The sequence below is a fragment of the Mirounga leonina genome, unplaced genomic scaffold, assembly GCF_011800145.1.
Source record: "Mirounga leonina isolate KUSES-001 unplaced genomic scaffold, KU_Mleo_1.0 Mir_127, whole genome shotgun sequence".
Taxonomy (NCBI): Eukaryota; Metazoa; Chordata; class Mammalia; order Carnivora; family Phocidae; genus Mirounga; species Mirounga leonina.
This window is the reverse complement of record NW_023270316.1, coordinates 78,377,524-78,395,209: the sequence shown is the minus strand read 5'-3', so window position 1 is coordinate 78,395,209 and position 17,686 is coordinate 78,377,524. Positions and strand designations below refer to the sequence as shown.

Here is a 17,686-nt window from a genome sequence, read left to right as displayed (position 1 = left end):
AGATGTAGAAGGGCAAGGGGGTGTGCAAGGATGGTGTGTCTCTAATTAGGTTCCCTGGGAGCATCTCTTTAATCTCTACATGCATGGGAAACCTGAAGCCTATCCCTTAAGCTGAAGCTCCAAGCTAAGTAAATAGGCCTTTTTTCCAGAAGACTGCGGTTGTGTTTCAGTCTGCTGCTGTGCAGTGTCCTGATGGTGGTGGCTTGCCAAGAACTGTCTGAGTGTTACATTCTTGTGGAGCTCAGGAATGCCAACCACTATGGCCACCAGGGCCAGGCGATTGAGTGGTGTCCCCTGTGTGGACTGCATGTATCTGCTGGCTTTATCTAGGCAGAGTATATGGGGCAGGGTATGTTTGCTAGCTTCAGAAAAGCAGGGGAAAATGTCTTGACTGTATGCCTGTGGTCTTCAGGAACGTAGTGGGAGAGTACCTTGTCTGTGCATGCATGCTAGTTTTAGGCTGGGAGCAGGAGAATGATAGCCCCAGCCAGAGAGTGAGGGAGCGCTGCAACTGTCTACACTTACCAACTTTATTTAGGGAATGAAAGGTTGCCATGAATGTTGTGCTTGCCTGCCCCAGCTACAGAGTGGGGGAGTGCTGCAACCTTCTGTGCTCTCCAGTTTCCTCAGGCAGTGGGATGTTGTGGTGACTGCTTGTCCCCTCCTGTCTTAGCAATGCAGCAGAAGGGTGCTGCCTGTGAGCTCACCCACTTGTGCTAGCAGGGTAAGTGGAGAGTGCAAAATTGGCTTCTGCCAGCACCTCTATCTCCAGGGTGAGTTTCAATGGTCCTTTGCCCTTCCAGCAGATGCTTTTAGATTGCCAAATGAATTTCTTTTACAATAGAGTCTTGGCACTTTTCAAACTATTATTTTTCTGCTGGGTCTTGGGGAGAGTGAGACTGCATGTAAGCCCTTTAAAAGGGGCATCTCAGTTTCCTACAGCACTTTGGGTCCCTTAGATATCAGCCCCTTTGCATTTTCTAAGCTAGATGTTTTGGGGGCTCATCTCTCTGGTTCAGATCCCAGGGATATGGATGCCTTCAGTGAGACATCATCCCCTCACTCTTCCAGGAGAAATACTGGACCAGTGAGAAACCTCACTGTCGTGTCACAGTGCTGGGGTGGGGTTTCTGGTAAATCCTTATCTCTGCCTCTCCTACCTATCTCAACATGAACTTTTTGTCTTTTGCTATGGAGAAACAGTTCATCTAGTTTTCAGATCTTTTTCGGAGGGAAATGATCCACATGCAGCTGTAGATTTGATATTATCTGTAGGATGGGGTGAGTTTCAAGATCTTCCCATGCCATCTTGCAGAAGAGCCCCACATTTTCTTAAATATTTTCATAGTTTGATTTTTGACATTATCTTTGATTCCTCTGGAATTTATTTTGCTATAAGAACTATATATATACACCCAGCACTGTTTAGTCAGTTAGACCATTAGTCACAAAGATGTAGTAAATGCCCATTATGTGTCAGACACCATGTTAGGCTTTGGGCTTCATGATTTTCTGTTCCTGTTGGGTAATTGGGCATTCAACAAGTTATTAAAAATAATAATCCAAGCATGAAGGTATTGGGAAGAATTTCAGGGAGCTTTGGGAGCATATAAAGGGTGTCTGACTCACTTAGTAGCTCAGACAAGGCTTTCCTGAGAAAAATACCATTTAAACTGAGATCTAAAGTTTGAAATGAAGTTAAGAAAATAAGAAGTGGGAGTAAACATTCCACACAGGAAACATGTATAAAGGCCTGAAGGTGCTAGAGAGCGTGGTGCTCTATGGCTGGGGTGTAGACAACAATAATAATAAATATAATAGCAAATAAATATATATTGCTTATGTGTTAAGCACAGTTCTAAGAGATTTAAATAAATTAATTTAATCCTCAAAACAACCTACTGAGGTAGATTACTATTATTCTTTCTTTTTTTTCAAGATTTTATTTTTAAGTAATCTCTACATCCAATGTGGGGCTTGAACTCAAGAGATCAAGAGTTGCACACTCTACTGACTGAGCCAGCCAGGTGCCCCTATTATTCTCATTTTATATTGAAGAAACTCAATTTTATGCAAAGAGAAGTACACTAATTTGCCCAGAGCCACACAGCTATTAAGAGATGGAGCAGCATATGAATGTAGGCAGTTGGTCTGAGTTTTTTTTTTTGATGATTCATTAACTGCGTATAACATCCAGTGCTCATCACCACACGTGTCCTCCTTAATACCCGTCACCGGGTTACCCCATCCCCCCACCCCCTTCCCTTCTGTAACCCTCAGTCTGTTTCCTGGAGTCCAAAGTCTCTCATGGTTTGTCTTCCTCTCTGATTTTTCCCGCTCAGTTTTCCCTCCCTTCCCCTATGGTCCTCCGCGTTATTCCTTATGTTCCACATATGAGAGAAATCATATGATAATGTCCTTCTCTGCTTGACTTATTTCACTTAGCATAATCCCTCCAGTTCTATCCATGTCGCTGCAAATGGTGGGTATTCATCCTTTCTGATGGCTGAGTAATATTCCATTGTATATCTGAACCACATCTTTTTTTTTTTTTAAAGATTTTTTATTTATTTATTCATGAGAGACAGAGGCAGAGGGAGAAGCAGGCTCCCTGTGGAGCAGGGAGCCCGATGTGGGACTCGATCCCAGGACCCTGGGATCATGACCTGAGCCGAAGGCAGACGCTTAACCGACTGAGCCACCCAGGCATCCCTGAACCACATCTTCTTTATCCATTCATCTGTTGAAAGACACCTCAGGTCCTTCCACAGTTTGGCTATTGTGGACATTGCTTCTATGAACATTGGGGTGTATGTGCTCCTTCTTTTCACCACATCTGTATCTTTGGGGTAAATACCTACAGTGCAATTGCTGGGTCGTAGAGTAGCTCTATTTTTAACATCTTGAGGAACCTCCATACTGTTTTCTAGAGTGGCTGTACCAGCTTGCATTCCACCAACAGTGTAAGAGGGTTCCCCTTTCTCCACATCCTCGCCAACATTTGTTGTTTTCTGTCTTGTTAATCTTTGCCATTCTAACTGGAGTAAGGTGGTATCTTATTGTGGTTTTGATTTGTATTTCCCTGACGGCTAGTGATGTTGAACATTTTTTCATGTGTCTGTTGGCCATCTGTATGTCTTCTTTGGAGAAGTGTCTGTTCATGTCTTCTGCCCATTTCTTGACTGGATTATTTCTTAACTACTGTGTTATACTGCAGAGAAAATGGTACAGCTAGAGTTTGGAAGAATAGTTGGCCTGAGGGTAGTTACATGATATTTGTGCTTTTAGGTCACCCTGGCTATAATGTGAAAATGAATTAGAAAAGACAGGAGTGGATGCAGACAGATCAGCCAGGAGGCTATTGCAGTAACTCAAGTGAGAAATGACAGTAGTCTGATAAAATGACAGTCGTGGAAACAGAACAAAAAAGGAAGGATCTGAGAAACATTTAAGAAGTAGGACAGACAGTACTAGTGACTAACTGGATATGAGGGGTAAGGAGATGTCAAGGATGACTCCTAGTTTGCTGGATTACTGAAAAGTAATTTGGTCATTAGTTTTTTTCCCCACTGATTTAAAATGATATCTATATTATATGCCATTGCTCATATGTATTTGGGTTTATATTTTGACTATTCTATTGCTCACTACACCATTTCATTATCCGTCTCATTACTTGCATTTGCTAGAATGTTCTTGGCCATTCTCTCATGTTTTATTCTCCCAGATGAAGTTTAGAATCATTTTCCAGGTTTCTGTACACCTCCTACCTCTCCAACACTATCACCAAAGAAGAAACCCCTGTCCCCAAATCCCAAAACCCAACCAGATAAAACCGAAATCAGGTGCTCAGGTGTTGAGTTCTGATGTAGACCATATTGAATTCATAGACTAATTTACTGGGGACTGGCCACTTTACAATGCTCACTATTCCTACCTAAGTATAAAGCCTGTCTTTATTTCAATCTTCTCTTATGTTCCTCAATTAAATTTTATTGTTTATAGTTTTCTTCATGTAGATTCTTTTAAGTATTTTTTTTTTTGTTTTTAAATTTTTCTATTTGTGCATAGCTGACACACAATGTTACATTAATTTCAGGTGTACAACAGTGATTCAACATCTCTGTATGTTATGCTATGCTCACAAATGTAGCTCCCATCTGTCATCATACAACGCTATTACAATACCACTGACTATATTCCTTATGCTGTACATTTTATTCCCTAGATCTTTAAAATATTAACCTTTATTTTTCATGTATCTTAAAAACTAGTTAATTATTAAATGTTCAGTGTCATTAATATAAGCCTCATCAAAATACATTCTAGTTCATGCTTTTGGTATATAGTATGGTATTTATTTTAAAGGGTAAAATTTTATACTATATTAACTATATTGGTTTACCTAAAATGTTTGCTTTTGGAACTTACTAACCATGTTTATTAAAAGTCAATGTAAACCTATTGGCCAATTAAAATATGATAACTGCCTTCTGACTTCCCACAGGATAGAGTGAGATGACAAAAAAGCTACTTCCCTAAAAGCAAACAGCTGGACAAAATGGTCAAAACACAACTATTCAGTGCTGTGGAATCCAACCAAAGGCATACAACAAAGAGAGAAGTGTTTTTCAAATTAACTACTAAACTTTGGGCAGCACACACTCTATGGCCTTCTTGCCTTTCCAGCTTTACCCTGTGGGAGTTTTACCAGAGAGTGTCAGGCTGTCCAAAACCAGTTTCCCTGTTGCTGATGGAGGGAGTTTACTTGGTGATCTTGGTGGCTCCTTTAACTGAGACTGCAGGCCTCTTTGGAGCAAACAATGGACTGGCAGATGGCCAGTACTTGAAAGACTGAGGAGCTGAGACAACCATAAGGACTTGCTGCGCTCTCCTTGTACTCCAGGTTGTGCTGCACATACAGCAGAGACCACACCAGCTCCAGCTGCCCACACATTCTTGGCTCAAAGAGCTGACACAGGTGTGTGCACTGGCAGGCTTAAAAAGGGCCTAAGTGTGAATGTACTCCCAGCCTTACACAGACCCACTGGCAGGGGGAAGAGAGGACACACCTTATTATCTCCATTGTCTTAGTACAATCTCTGGCCAATCTCTGGCTGGACACTAAAACTGTGCAGACACAGGAATGACTCCTAGGAAGCCAGGCTAAAAATAAAAATCAAATAGATTTCCTGTGCAATAATTTTTCCCTTGAGGAAAAAGAGTCCATTTATAATAGTAAAAAAGTAATGTCACAGGGATGCCGTTTAGAAACAAATTTCAGGTGAATGAAAAAATTAAATGTAATGCACAAACAATGAATCATGGAACACTACATCTAAAACTAATGATGTAATGTATGGGGATTAACATAATAATAATAATAATAATAATAATAATAATAATAATAATAAATTAAATGTAAAAAACCAAAAGCATAACTAAACCAGAGGATAATATAGGTTAGTATTTATAACTGATTTTGATGTGGGGAAGACATTTTAAAAAATGAAAGTTATTAGACAAATAAAATTAAGAGACAAATAAATATGACCACGTAAAAAATAAAAACATCTATAACCAAAACATCATAAACAAAAACAAATCTGATAAATATTTCAATAATTTTGACAAATACTAGGTTAATATTCTTAAATATCTCTTAAAAGTACTCCTAAAAGTAAATATGAGGACAAACCTAAAGAAATTCCCAAAGAACAGAAAATTTGGGGGAAATCGGAGGGGGAGACGAACCATGAGAGACTATGGACTCCGAGAAACAAACTGGGGGTTTTGGAGGGGAGGAGGATGGGGGGATGGGTTAGCCTGGTGACGGGTATTAAGGAGGGCACATTCTGCATGGAGCACTGGGCGTTATACGCAAACAATGGATCGTGGATCACCACATCAAAAACTAATGATGTACTGTATGGTGACTAACAAAACATAACATAATAAAAAAAAAGAAAATTTATAAAATAAGAAGTATCTTGAAAAATAATTGAGATACCTTTTCCCCTATCTAATTGGCACTGCTTAAAAACCAAAACAAAAACAGATACCAATCCTGGAGAGACTGTTCACAGGGGGGCATGCTTACTCAATGGTGGTAGGACTGTAAATTGTTGTAACTTTTCCAGAAGGCAGTTTGACCCTACAAATCAGAAGTCTTAAAAGTATCCATGCCTTGGGGCACCTGGGTGGCTCAGTCGTTAAGCGTCTGCCTTCAGCTCGGGTCATGGTCCCAGAGTCCTGGGATCGAGCCCGGCATCGGGCTCCCTGCTCTGCGGGAAGCCTGCTTCTCCCTCTCCCACTCCCCCTGCTTGTGTTTCCTCTCTTGCTGTGTCTCTCTCTGTCAAATAAATAAAATCTTTAAAAAAAAAAAAAAAGTATCCATGCCTTTTGACCCAACAATCTCACCTTTAGAATGTTCTCCTAAATTTACATGCTTAACTCTTTACTGGGGCATGATTCTAATAGTAAATATTTGGAAACAATCTTAATGATCAATAATAAAAATGTCATATTCATACGATTAAATATCTATTGATTCATTTAAAAATATTTACTGAGCATTTAGAGCATGTTCTGCTGCTTTCCCAGGCTATGTAGATACAACTTACATAGTAAAGAATTTACCGTACCCAGATAGAGGTCTGCTTTTGTCCTGGGCTGCTGGGAGGTGATCCCTACAATAAGTGTCTTGTTTACTTGGGGACCTTGGGCCATACCAGAATAACAATGAGGTTTAGGGTGGTGGCTTGGGTCATGGAGTATCAGAATGACCTCTGGAATGGCTAGAGATGGGGGTCAGCAACATGGGTAGCCAACCAAATTTATATAGCTGACCCCAAGAAAATCTCAGGACATTAGGGCCCTGACTGGCACTACTCCAGGTGTACTGTTATACACCTTGTTGGGAGAGTTAGTGCTATCCATGACCCCAAAGGGGAGAGGACAACTGGACCCTCTGCTTGTGGAACTTTCTGGACCTCTGCCTGTGTCTTTTCCTTTGGCTGATTTTAATCTGTATCTGCTCATTGTAAGAAACTGTACCCATGAACCTAACAACATTCAGTGAACCTTGTGAGTCCTTCCAGTGAAAAATGGAACCCAAGGGTGGTCTTGGGGGTCCCTTGAACTTGCAATTGCTATCAAAAGTAGGTGGTCTTGTTGACTGCTCCCTAACTTCAAACAACTGTAGAGAGAGGAATGATGCTTACAGTTCAGAGGAGGACACAATTAATTATACTAACGTGTGAGAGGTGTTATGATGGTGGACATACAGGGTACGATGGGAACACACAGGATACATACATCTAAGAAAAGGGAGTACCATTCAAGGACTTGGATATGGGAAAAAGAAGTCCAGGACAGTTTTGCTTAAAGGGATGAAATGTAAGAAAGAATTGTGATTTTAATAATGTGCAAAATTTGAAGCAGACATGCTCTAAAAGATAAAATAATTTGGAAACTTAAGAAAATCTCATGGAAAGCATACTGTGGAATAAGAAACGACTGAAAGATTATCAACAGAAAATGTACTGATATACATTAGCGGTGAGAATGAAAATTGGTTCATTTTCTATAGGAGATACTTGCCAAAACTTGGCAAAGTTATCAACAACCTTAGAAATATCACACCTTTTGACCCAGCAATCAAATTTCTGGGAAGTGATCCCTCAGATATATTCACATATGTATAAAATGATATAATTACAGGATCATTAACTGTAGCATTATTTGCATTATCAAAAGACTGGATATACGTTAAATGTTTTTAAAGAGGAGAATGGTTACATAAACTAGTACATCCATACAACAAAGCACTAAGGCGCTGTTAAAAAGAAGGAGCTAATCAGATGTATTGAGGAAAAATGGGAGAGTGTGAAACAATGCACTATGCTATTCCTTGCAGAAAAATGGAAAAAAGAACACATGGATGTATTTAGTTACTTTTTTGTTTGTGCCCTAATATTTATTTTTTATTTTTTTAAATTTTATTATGTTATGTTAGTCACCATACAATACATCATTAGTTTTTGATGTGGTGATCCACAATCCATTGTTTTCGTATAACACCCAGTGCTCCATGTAGTACGCACCCCCCTTAATACCCATCACCAGGCTAGCCCATCCCTCCTTCCCCCTTCCCTCTAAAATCCTGTTTGTTTCTCAGAGTCCATAGTCTCTCATCGTTCATCTCACCCTCTGATTCCCCCCCGCCTCATTTTTCCCTTCCTTCTCCTAGTGTCCTCCATGCTATTCCTTATATTCCACAAATAAGTGAAACCATATGATAATTGACTTTCTCTGTTTGACTTATTTCCCTTAGCATAATCTCCTCCAGTCCCATCCATGTTGATGTAAAAGTTGGGTATTCATCCTTTCTGATGGCTGGATAATATTCCATTGTATATATGGACCACATCTTCTTTATCCATTCATCTGTTGAAGGGCATCTCGGCTCTTTCCACAGTTTGGCTATTGCGGACGTTGATGCTATGAACATTGGGGTGCATATTCTTTTCACTACATCTGTGTCTTTGGGGTAAATACCCAGGGGTGCAATTGCTGGGTCATAGGGTAGCTCTATTTTTAAATTTTTGAGGAACCTCCACACTGTTTTCCAAGTGGCTGTACCAACTTGCATTCCCACCAACAGTGTAAGAGGGTTCCCCTTTCTTCACAACCTCTCCAACATTTGTTGTTTCTTGCTCTGTCCATTTTTGCCATTCTAACTGGTGTAAGGTGGTATCTCAATGTGGTTTTGATTTGAATTTCCCTGATGGCTAATGATGATGAACGTTTTTTCATGTGTCTGTTCGCCATTTGTATGTCTTCTTCAGAGAAGTGTGTTTTCATATCTTCTGCCCACTTTTTGACTTGATTATTTGTTTTTTGGGTGTTGAGTTTGAGAAGTTCTTTATAGATCTTGGATACCAGCCCTTTATCTGTAGTGTCATTTGCAAACATCTTCTCCCATTCTGTGGGTTGCCTCTTTGTTTTGTTGACTGTTTCCTTTGTTGTGCAGAAGCTTTTTATCTTGATGAAGTCCCAAAAGTTCATTTTTGCTTTTGTTTCACTAGCTTTTGGAGATGTATCTTGAAAGAAGTTGCTGTGGGCGATGTCAAAGAGGTTACTGCCTATGTTCTCCTCTAGGATTTGGATGGATTCCTGTCTCACATTGAGGTCTTTCATCCATTTTGAGTTTATCTTTGTGACTGGTGTTAGAGAATGGTCGAGTTTCATTCTTCTGCATGTGGCTGTCCAATTTTCCCAGCACCATTTATTGAAGAGACTGTCTTTTCCATTGCATGTCTTTTCCTGCTTTGTCAAAGATTATTTGACCATAGAGTTGAGGGTCCATATCTGGGTTCTCTATTCTGTTCCATTGGTCTATATGTCTGTTTTTGTGCCAGTACCATGCTGTCTTGGTGATCACAGCTTTGTAATATAGCTTGAAATCGGGCAACGTGATGCCCCCAGCTTTGTTTTTCTTTTTCAACATTTCCTTGGCAATTCGGGGTCTTTTCTGATTCCATACAAATTTTAGGATTGTTTGTTCCAGCACTTTGAAAAACGTCATTGGAATTTTGACTGGGATGGCATTGAAGGTATAGATTGCTCTGGGTAGCATAGACATTTTAACAATGTTTATTCTTCCGATCCATGAGCATGGAATATTTTTCTATCTTTTTGTGTCTCCTTCAATTTCTTTCATGAGTGTTTTGTAGTTCCTAGAGTATAGATCCTTTATCTCTTTGGTTAGGTTTATTCCGAGGTATCTTATGGTTTTTGGTGCTTTTGTAAATGAATTGTTTCTCTAATTTCTCTTTCTACAGATGCGTTGTTAGTGTATAAGAAAGCAACTGATTTCTGTGCATTGATTTTGTATCCTGCCACATTACTGAATTGCTGGATGAGTTCTAGTAATTTGGGAGTGGAGTCTTTTGGGTTTTCCACATAAAGTATCATGTCATCTGCGAAAAGAGAGTTTGACTTCTTCTTTGCCAATTTGAATACCTTTTATTTCTTTTTGTTGTCTGACTGCTGTTGCTAGGACTTCTAGTACTACGTTGAACAATAGTGGCGAGAGTGGGCATCCTTGACGTGTTCCTGATCTTAAGGGAAAGGCTCTCAGAGCTCTTCCCCATTGAGGATGATATTCGTTGTGGGTTTTTCATAGATGGGTTTTATGAACTTGAGGAATGTTCCCTCTATCCCTGTACTCTGAAGAGTTTTAATCGGGAAAGGATGTTGTATTTTGTCAAATGCTTTTTCTGCATCAATTGAGAGGACCTTATGGTTCTTCTTCCTCCTCTTATTAATGTGTTCTATCACACTGATCGATTTGCAATTGTTGAACCACCCTTGCATCCCGGGGATAAATCCCACTTGGTCGTGGTGGATGATCCTTTTAATGTATTGTTGGATCCTATTAGCTAGGATTTTGTTGAGGATTTTGGAATCCATATTCATCAGGGATACCGGTCTGAAATTCTCCTTTTTGATGGGGTCTTTGCCTGGTTTGGGGATTAAGGTAATGCTGGCTTCATAGAATGAGTTTGGAAGTTTTCCTTCTGTTTCTATTTTTTGAAACAGCTTCAGTAAAATAGGTATTATTTCTTTGAATGTTTGGTAGAACTCCCCAGGGAATCCATCAGGCCCTGGACTCTTGTTTTTTGGGAGGTTTTTGATCACGGCTTCAATCTCGTTACTGGTTATTGGCCTATTCAGGTTGTCAATTTCTTCCTGTTTCAGTCTTGGCAGCTTATAGGTTTCCAGGAAGGCCTCCATTTCATCCAGATTGCTCAGTTTATTGGCATATAGTTGTTGATAATAATTTCTAATAATTGTTTCTATTTCCCTGGTGTTAGTCGTGATCTCTCCCCTTTCATTCATAATTTTATTAATTTGGGTCCTTTCTCTCTTCTTTTGGATAAATCTGGCCAGTGGTTTATCAATCTTATTAATTCTTTCAAAGAACCAACTTCTAGTTTCGTTGATCTGATCTACTGTGTTTCTGGTTCCTAATTCATTGATCTCTGCTCTAATTTTAATTATTTCTCTTCTAATGCGTGGCTTAGGCATGGTTTGTTGCTTTTTCTCTAGTTCTTTAAGATGTAGAGTCAGTTGGTGAATTTGGAATTCTTCTATTTTTTTGGGTGAGGCTTGGATGGCTATGTATTTCCCCCTTAGGACCGCCTTTGCAGTATCCCATAGGTTTTGGACCGATGTGTTTTCGTTCTCATTGATTTCCATGAATTGTTTAAATTCTTCTTTGATTTCCTGGTTGACCCAAACATTCTTGAGCAGAGTGGTCTTTAGCTTCCCAGTGTTTGAATTTCTGCCAAATTTTTTCTTGTGATTGAGTTCCAGTTTCAAAGCATTGTGGTCTGAGAATATGCAGGGAATAATCTCAATCTTTTTGTATCGGTTGAGACCTGATTTGTGACCCAGTATGTGGTCTATTCTGGAGAAAGTTCCATGTCCGCTCTAGAAGAATGAGTATTCTGTTGTTTTAGGGTGGAATGTTCTGTAAATATCTATGAGGTCCATCTGGTCCAATGTATCATTCAAAGCTCTTGTTTCCTTGTTGATTTTCTGCTTAGATGATCTGTCCATTGCTGAGAGTGGAGTACTGAGGTCTCCTATAATTAATGTATTGTTATCAATATGACTCTTTATTTTGGTTAACAGTTGGCTTATGTAGATGGCTGCTCCCATGTTATGGCCATAGATATTTACAACTGTTAGATTTTCTTGTTGGAAAGACCCTTTAAGAATGATAAAGTGTCCTTCTGTGTCTCTAATTACAGACTTTAGTTTAAAATCTAATTTGTCTGATATAAGAATTGCCACCCCAGCTTTCTTTTGAGGTCCGCTGGCATGGAAGATGGATCTCCATCCCTTCACTTTCAGTCTGGATGTATCTTTAGGTTCAAAATGAGTCTCTTGTAGGCAGCATATGGATGGGTCCTGTCTTTTTATCCAATCTGCAACCCTGTGCCGTTTTATGGGAGCATTTAGGCCATTCACGTTGAGAGTGATTATTGAAAGATATGAATTAATTGTCATCATGTTGCCTGTGAAGACATTGTTTTTATAGATTGTCCCTGTAAATTTCTGTTGTATATCACTCTTGGGGGCTTTCTCCTTTTATAGAACCCCCCCTTAATATTTCTTGCAGGGCCGGCTTAGTGGTAACATACTCTTTCAGTTTCTGCCGGTCGTGGAAGCTCTGCATCTCTCCATCCATTCTGAATGAAAGCCTTGCCGGATAAAGTATTCTTGGCTGCATGTTCTTCTCATTTAGTACCCTGAATATGTCTTGCCAGGCCCTTCTGGCTTGCCAGTTCTCTGTGGATAGGTCTGGCGTTATTCTGATGTTCCTCCCTCTGTATGTAAGGAATCTCTTCCCCCTAACTGCCCTTAAGATGGTTTCCTTGGTTCTAAGATTTGCAAGTTTTACTATTACATGCTGGGGTGTTGGCCTGTTTTCCTTGATCGTGAGAGGGGTCCTCTCTGCCTCTAGGACTCGAATGTTTGTTTCATTTCCCCAGGTTAGGGAAGTTCTCAGCTACAGTTTGCTCAAATACGTCTTCTAGTCCTCTCTCTCTCTCCACTCCCTCTGGGATTCCAATTATTCTGACATTGGAATGCTTCATGGTGTCACTTATTTCTCTGATTCTATTTTCATGGATTCTGAGTTGTTCTTCCCTGGCCTCCTCTTTTCCCTTTTTATCTATTATATTGTCTTCCAGGTTGCTTATTCGTTCTTCTGCCTCAGTTACTCTAGCTGTTAGATTATTTAGATTGGATTGGATCTCATTGATAGCATTTTTAAGTTCTGCCAATTCAGCTTAAGTTCTGCCCTTGGAGACTCTATGTTGCCATTAACTGATTTCTCCATTCTAGCCATTGTCTTCACAATTGCTAGCCTAAATTCCATCTCCGACATCTTGGTTATATCTGCATCCATTTGTAAATCTGCAGCATAAGTCATAATCTCTGAGTCTTTTCTACTTTGGGGGCTCCTCCTCCTAGTCATTCTCTTGATGGGTGTTTGAGGGAATGTATAGAGTCCAAATTATTGACCAGAACCCAAGCAAGATGCACCTGTTTTCTTGGGACCTTAGGGTTGCTGGCCTCTTGTTTTCCCAGCCTGTCTTCTGTAGGAGGGGCCTGTGCACTGTTACTCAGGCAACCCTGTTTGGGCGGAGTTGCCCTGCCCCCCTGTGGCGGGCGATGGTCTCAGCAGGAATCAGTTTTTGGGGCTTTTGTACTCTGGCGGCTTTCCCTGGTGGCTTTCCGCATCTCTTCTGAGAGTCGGAGCAGAAGAGACTGTTTCCAGCCCTCTGCCTCAGAGCAGAGAGACGACAGTCTGTGCTTCAGTGAGCTCTCCAGGTCACATCGTCTCTGTTTCTGTCCGTGCTGGTATAAACTGCAGCGTCCCGGGTTGTGCGCCCCCTCTGCAGCGCCCCCAGTCCTGCCTCCAGGTCGGGTCACGTCTCTGCCCTATGTGCTTCTAAAACTGCCAGCTGCTCTCAGTTCGCCCGCATGACCCCGCTTCTCTGGGGTTGCCCTAAAGTCCTTTCCCAGCCGCTACGGGTCTGTGAGTCTGTGCCCCGTCCCCAGCGCACAAGGCAGTCACTCACCGGCAGTGTAGGATCCCCACAGCCAGGCACCCTCCCGCTGCTGTTTATCCTCCGATATCTGCCTGCGGAATCAGGGCTCCCCGCTTCGTACCTCAAAACCAACCACCTGCGATATTCTGTTTGTAGAGATCCAGATCTTAAATCTCAGGCTGGTATCGTGGGTGCTCAGAGTCGTCTGGTAGATATCCAGCTCAATTCCGGGGACCAGCTGAAATAGGGTCTCCTACTCCTCCGCCATCTTTCCTCTAGTTACTTCTTTATAGATACACTTAGACACACATGAGGTATCTCTGGGCGAATATACAGGACACTGAAAGCACTCACTGCTCAGGGAGAACTGGGTGACTGGGAGAAAAATGCTGCCCTCTGCACATATCCTTGTGAACCTTTTGAAGTCTGGACCATGTGAATGTAGCACATCTATTCAAAATATTTAGAAAAATGAAGTTACTGATAATCTTCCCAACTATGTGTGAATATTTACTTGACAAACAGAATAGAGAAACTATTGTAAATATCACCTGTCTGGGAAAATTTAGTTTATTTGCACATACCTGGCATTCTGTTTCATTAGCTATTGTTGTCTTCAAGTCATCTTGTTTACTTATGATCTTCTGTAGCTAAAAAAATAGCAAACATGAATTCAGCTGTGTGACTACTGGACTGTTCAAAATAGCCTAAGAAACAGATGCTAAGTTTTCATTATAAAATATGTATTAATTGTTAAATATTAACTTAAATTCTTTCTGCATTATAGCTAATATTATTACTTATTTTTTCTTAAATCATGTAAGAATCATAGGAGTACTTACATTATTACAATTTGAATCATTTTTTTCTCCTAAGAAAGCTAGTTTACTTAACACACACATATTCCAAAGACATTACTCTACAAAAACTTCATGATTACCCTCATTCTTCAAGAGAATTTTGATTCATAATTAATGTTTTGTATCATCAATAGTTTATGGCCACATTTTTAAGTATATAGCTTTTTGTTTTTTAAGGGGGGGTTAGAGAAAGAGGGAGAGAGAATCTTTTTTTTTTTTTTTTTTAAGAGATAGAGAGAGAGATAATCTTTACGCACGCTCTACACCCAGAGTGGAGCCTGACTTGGGGCTTGATCTCATAACTCTGAGATCTGACCTGAGTGGAAATCAAGAGTTGGTTGCTTAACCGATTGAGTCACGCAGGTGCCCCTCAAGTATATAGCTGTTCAAAAGCTACTTATACCATAAAAAAATGGTCTTCTTCCCCTTATGCATTTATAAAGCATCACAATAATTTTTTAAAAAGATTTTATTTTATTTATTTATTTGAGAGAGTGAGAGAGCACGGGAGGGCAGGAGCAGGGTGAGGCACAGGGGGAGAGGCAGAGAATCCCAAGCGGACTCTGAGCTGAGCCCGGAGCCCCAATCGGGGCTTGATCTCACAACCCTGAGATCCTGACCTGAGCTGAAACCAAGAGTTGGATACTTAACCAACTGAGCCATCCAGGTGCCACAAGCATCAAAATAATTTAAAAACCTACATTTCTGCCAATTATAAAATTGTCAATAGTGCTCTGAGACTGAATACTTTTAAAAACCTACCTTTCAGGGTCATTTGTACCAATCCTCATATGGAAAGCAAATTAAAAAAAAAGTTTTTAAAAAATTAAATGTAGACAAAATCTGAAACTTTGGATTCAAATGAATTAGGAGACAAACCTTCACTCATTTTTTTCTAGGCTACTTCTTTATTAATAGTTTCAAAATTGCTCCAACTAAATTCCAAATTAATTATCTCAAGCTTGGCTGCCCCTATTATGTTTGTTTTAGGCAATGGTTTATCTCTAGTTCTCTTAGTCCCTCAAACTTTTCCACATCTCCCCCACAATTATTTTAAGGAAAAAGTGTTGAAAAGTTTTATATTTGTTTTATCCTTATTTTTTAAGTTGACAATCAAATATATAATGCCAAGTTCAATACCTTTCTCCCCTTGCTTACTGTGTCTCCTTTAAAAATTTCTATGATGGAAAATTTCAAACACAGCAAAGTGAAGACAACTCTGTAATAAACCACATAATCTTTAGCTTCAAGTTATCAGTATTCTGCCATTCTTGGTTTATTTATCCTTCTACCCATTCCCAGTTCCTTCTCAATTGTTACTATTTATAGCTCTTGAGGAAAAATTTACATACACTAAATGCGCAAATCATAGCCATACAATTTTGACAAATGGATATACCTGAGTAACCCATCCTCCTATCCTGGAATAGAACATTTCTATTTTCTCAGAAGTTATTTTTGTCCCTTCCCAGTCAATCCTTTCTCTCTGCATCCTTACAAAGAATAAGAGTTCTAGTTTCCTTTCCCCATTAAATGACTTTCACTTAGTTTAAAAATTCAAATAAATTATATCAAATGGTATGTATTCTTTTGTGCTATCATCTACTCTGCATAATGATTTTGAGATTCATTCATGTTTGCATATAAGTAGTCTGTTCTTATTTATTGTTGAGCTGTATCACACTGTATAAATATATCACTACTTATCCATTCAATTGTTGACAGATGTTTGCACTGTCTCTAGTTTTTGACTACTGTTGAATCAAGCTACCATAAATTTTTTTTTTCAGCTTTACTGAGGTATACTTAATATACAAAAAATTGCACACATTAATGTATACTTTTTTTAAAAATGTATACATTTTGATGAGTTTGGACACATGCATACATCTGAGATGCATTAAGGTAATAAACATATCCATCACCTCCAAAAGATTTGTGTGTTTTCTTTTTCCTTTGGTGTAAGAACACTTAGCATGTGATGTACCTTCTTAAGTTTTTAAATGTACAACACTGTACTCTTAACTACATGCACTATGTTGTACAGCAGATCTCTGCCATAAGCTTTCTTATATAATTCTCTTGTTTTTTTGTGGACATATTTTAATTTCTCCCAGATGAATTCCTAGGAAGGGAACAATTAAGTCCTTCTTAATTTTAAATTATTAAGTTGTTGAGTTCTTTATATATTCTGGATACAAGTCCTTTGTCAGATACCTGCTTGGAAAATATTTTCTCCCATCCTATAGTTTGCCTATTCATTTTTTTTTTTTTTAAGATCTTATTTATTTATTCGACAGAGAGAGACACAGCAAGAGAGGGAACACAGGCAGGGGGAGTTGGAGAGGGAGAAGCAGATTTCCTGCCGGGCAGGGAGCCTGATGCAGGGCTCGATCCCAGGACCCTGGGGCCATGACCTGTGCCGAAGGCAGACGCTTAACGACTGAGCCACCCAGGCGCTCTTTGCATATTCATTTTAACGGGTCTCTGAATGAATAAAAGTTTTTGATTTGGATGAAGACTAACTTAATTTTTTTCTTTTGTGGTTATTGCTTAGTGCCTTAAGAAACTCTGAATAACCTAGATCCTGAATATATTCTCTTATGTTTTCTCTCAGAAGCTTTATGGTTTTAGTTTTTATGTTTAGACCTATAATCCATCTCAAATACATTTTTATACAGACACACCTTGCTTTATTGCACTTTGCAGATACTGCATTTTTTAAAATTGAAGATTTGTGTCAATCCTGTACTGAGCAAGGCTCTTGGAATAATTTTCCCATCAGCATTTGTTCACTTTGTGTTTCTGTGTCACATTTTGGTAATTCTTGTAATATTTCAAGCTTTTTCATTATTTTTATATATGAACTGCTGCAATCTCATGATAAAATTTTAATGGATTAAGAATTACTTCTTATGAATGAGCACAGAAAGTGGTTTCTTGAAACGGAATCCACTCCTGGAGAAGATTGTTGAAATGACAAAAAAGGATTTAGAATATTACATAAACTTAACTGATAAAGTAGTCAGCAGGGTTTGAGAGGACTGACTCCAATTTTTTTTTTTAAAGATTTTATTTATTTATTTGAGAGAGAATGAGATAGAGAGAGCATGAGAGGGGGAGGGTCAGAGGGAGAAGCAGACTCCCTGCCGAGCAGGGAGCCCGATGCGGGACTCGATCCCGGGACTCCAGGAT

At 39.5% G+C, this 17,686-nt stretch overlaps 1 protein-coding gene across 1 annotated transcript in view; it reads right to left on the bottom strand.

Moving 5' to 3' along the window:
- The window catches only part of MICU2 (mitochondrial calcium uptake 2), a 173,998-nt gene that overhangs the window by 30,097 nt on the left and 126,215 nt on the right, over positions 1-17,686 (bottom strand). The window contains exon 7 of the mRNA XM_035003699.1: positions 14,216-14,281. Within this exon, the coding sequence (XP_034859590.1) occupies positions 14,216-14,281 (66 nt within the window). The remainder of the gene's footprint in view (positions 1-14,215; positions 14,282-17,686) is intronic.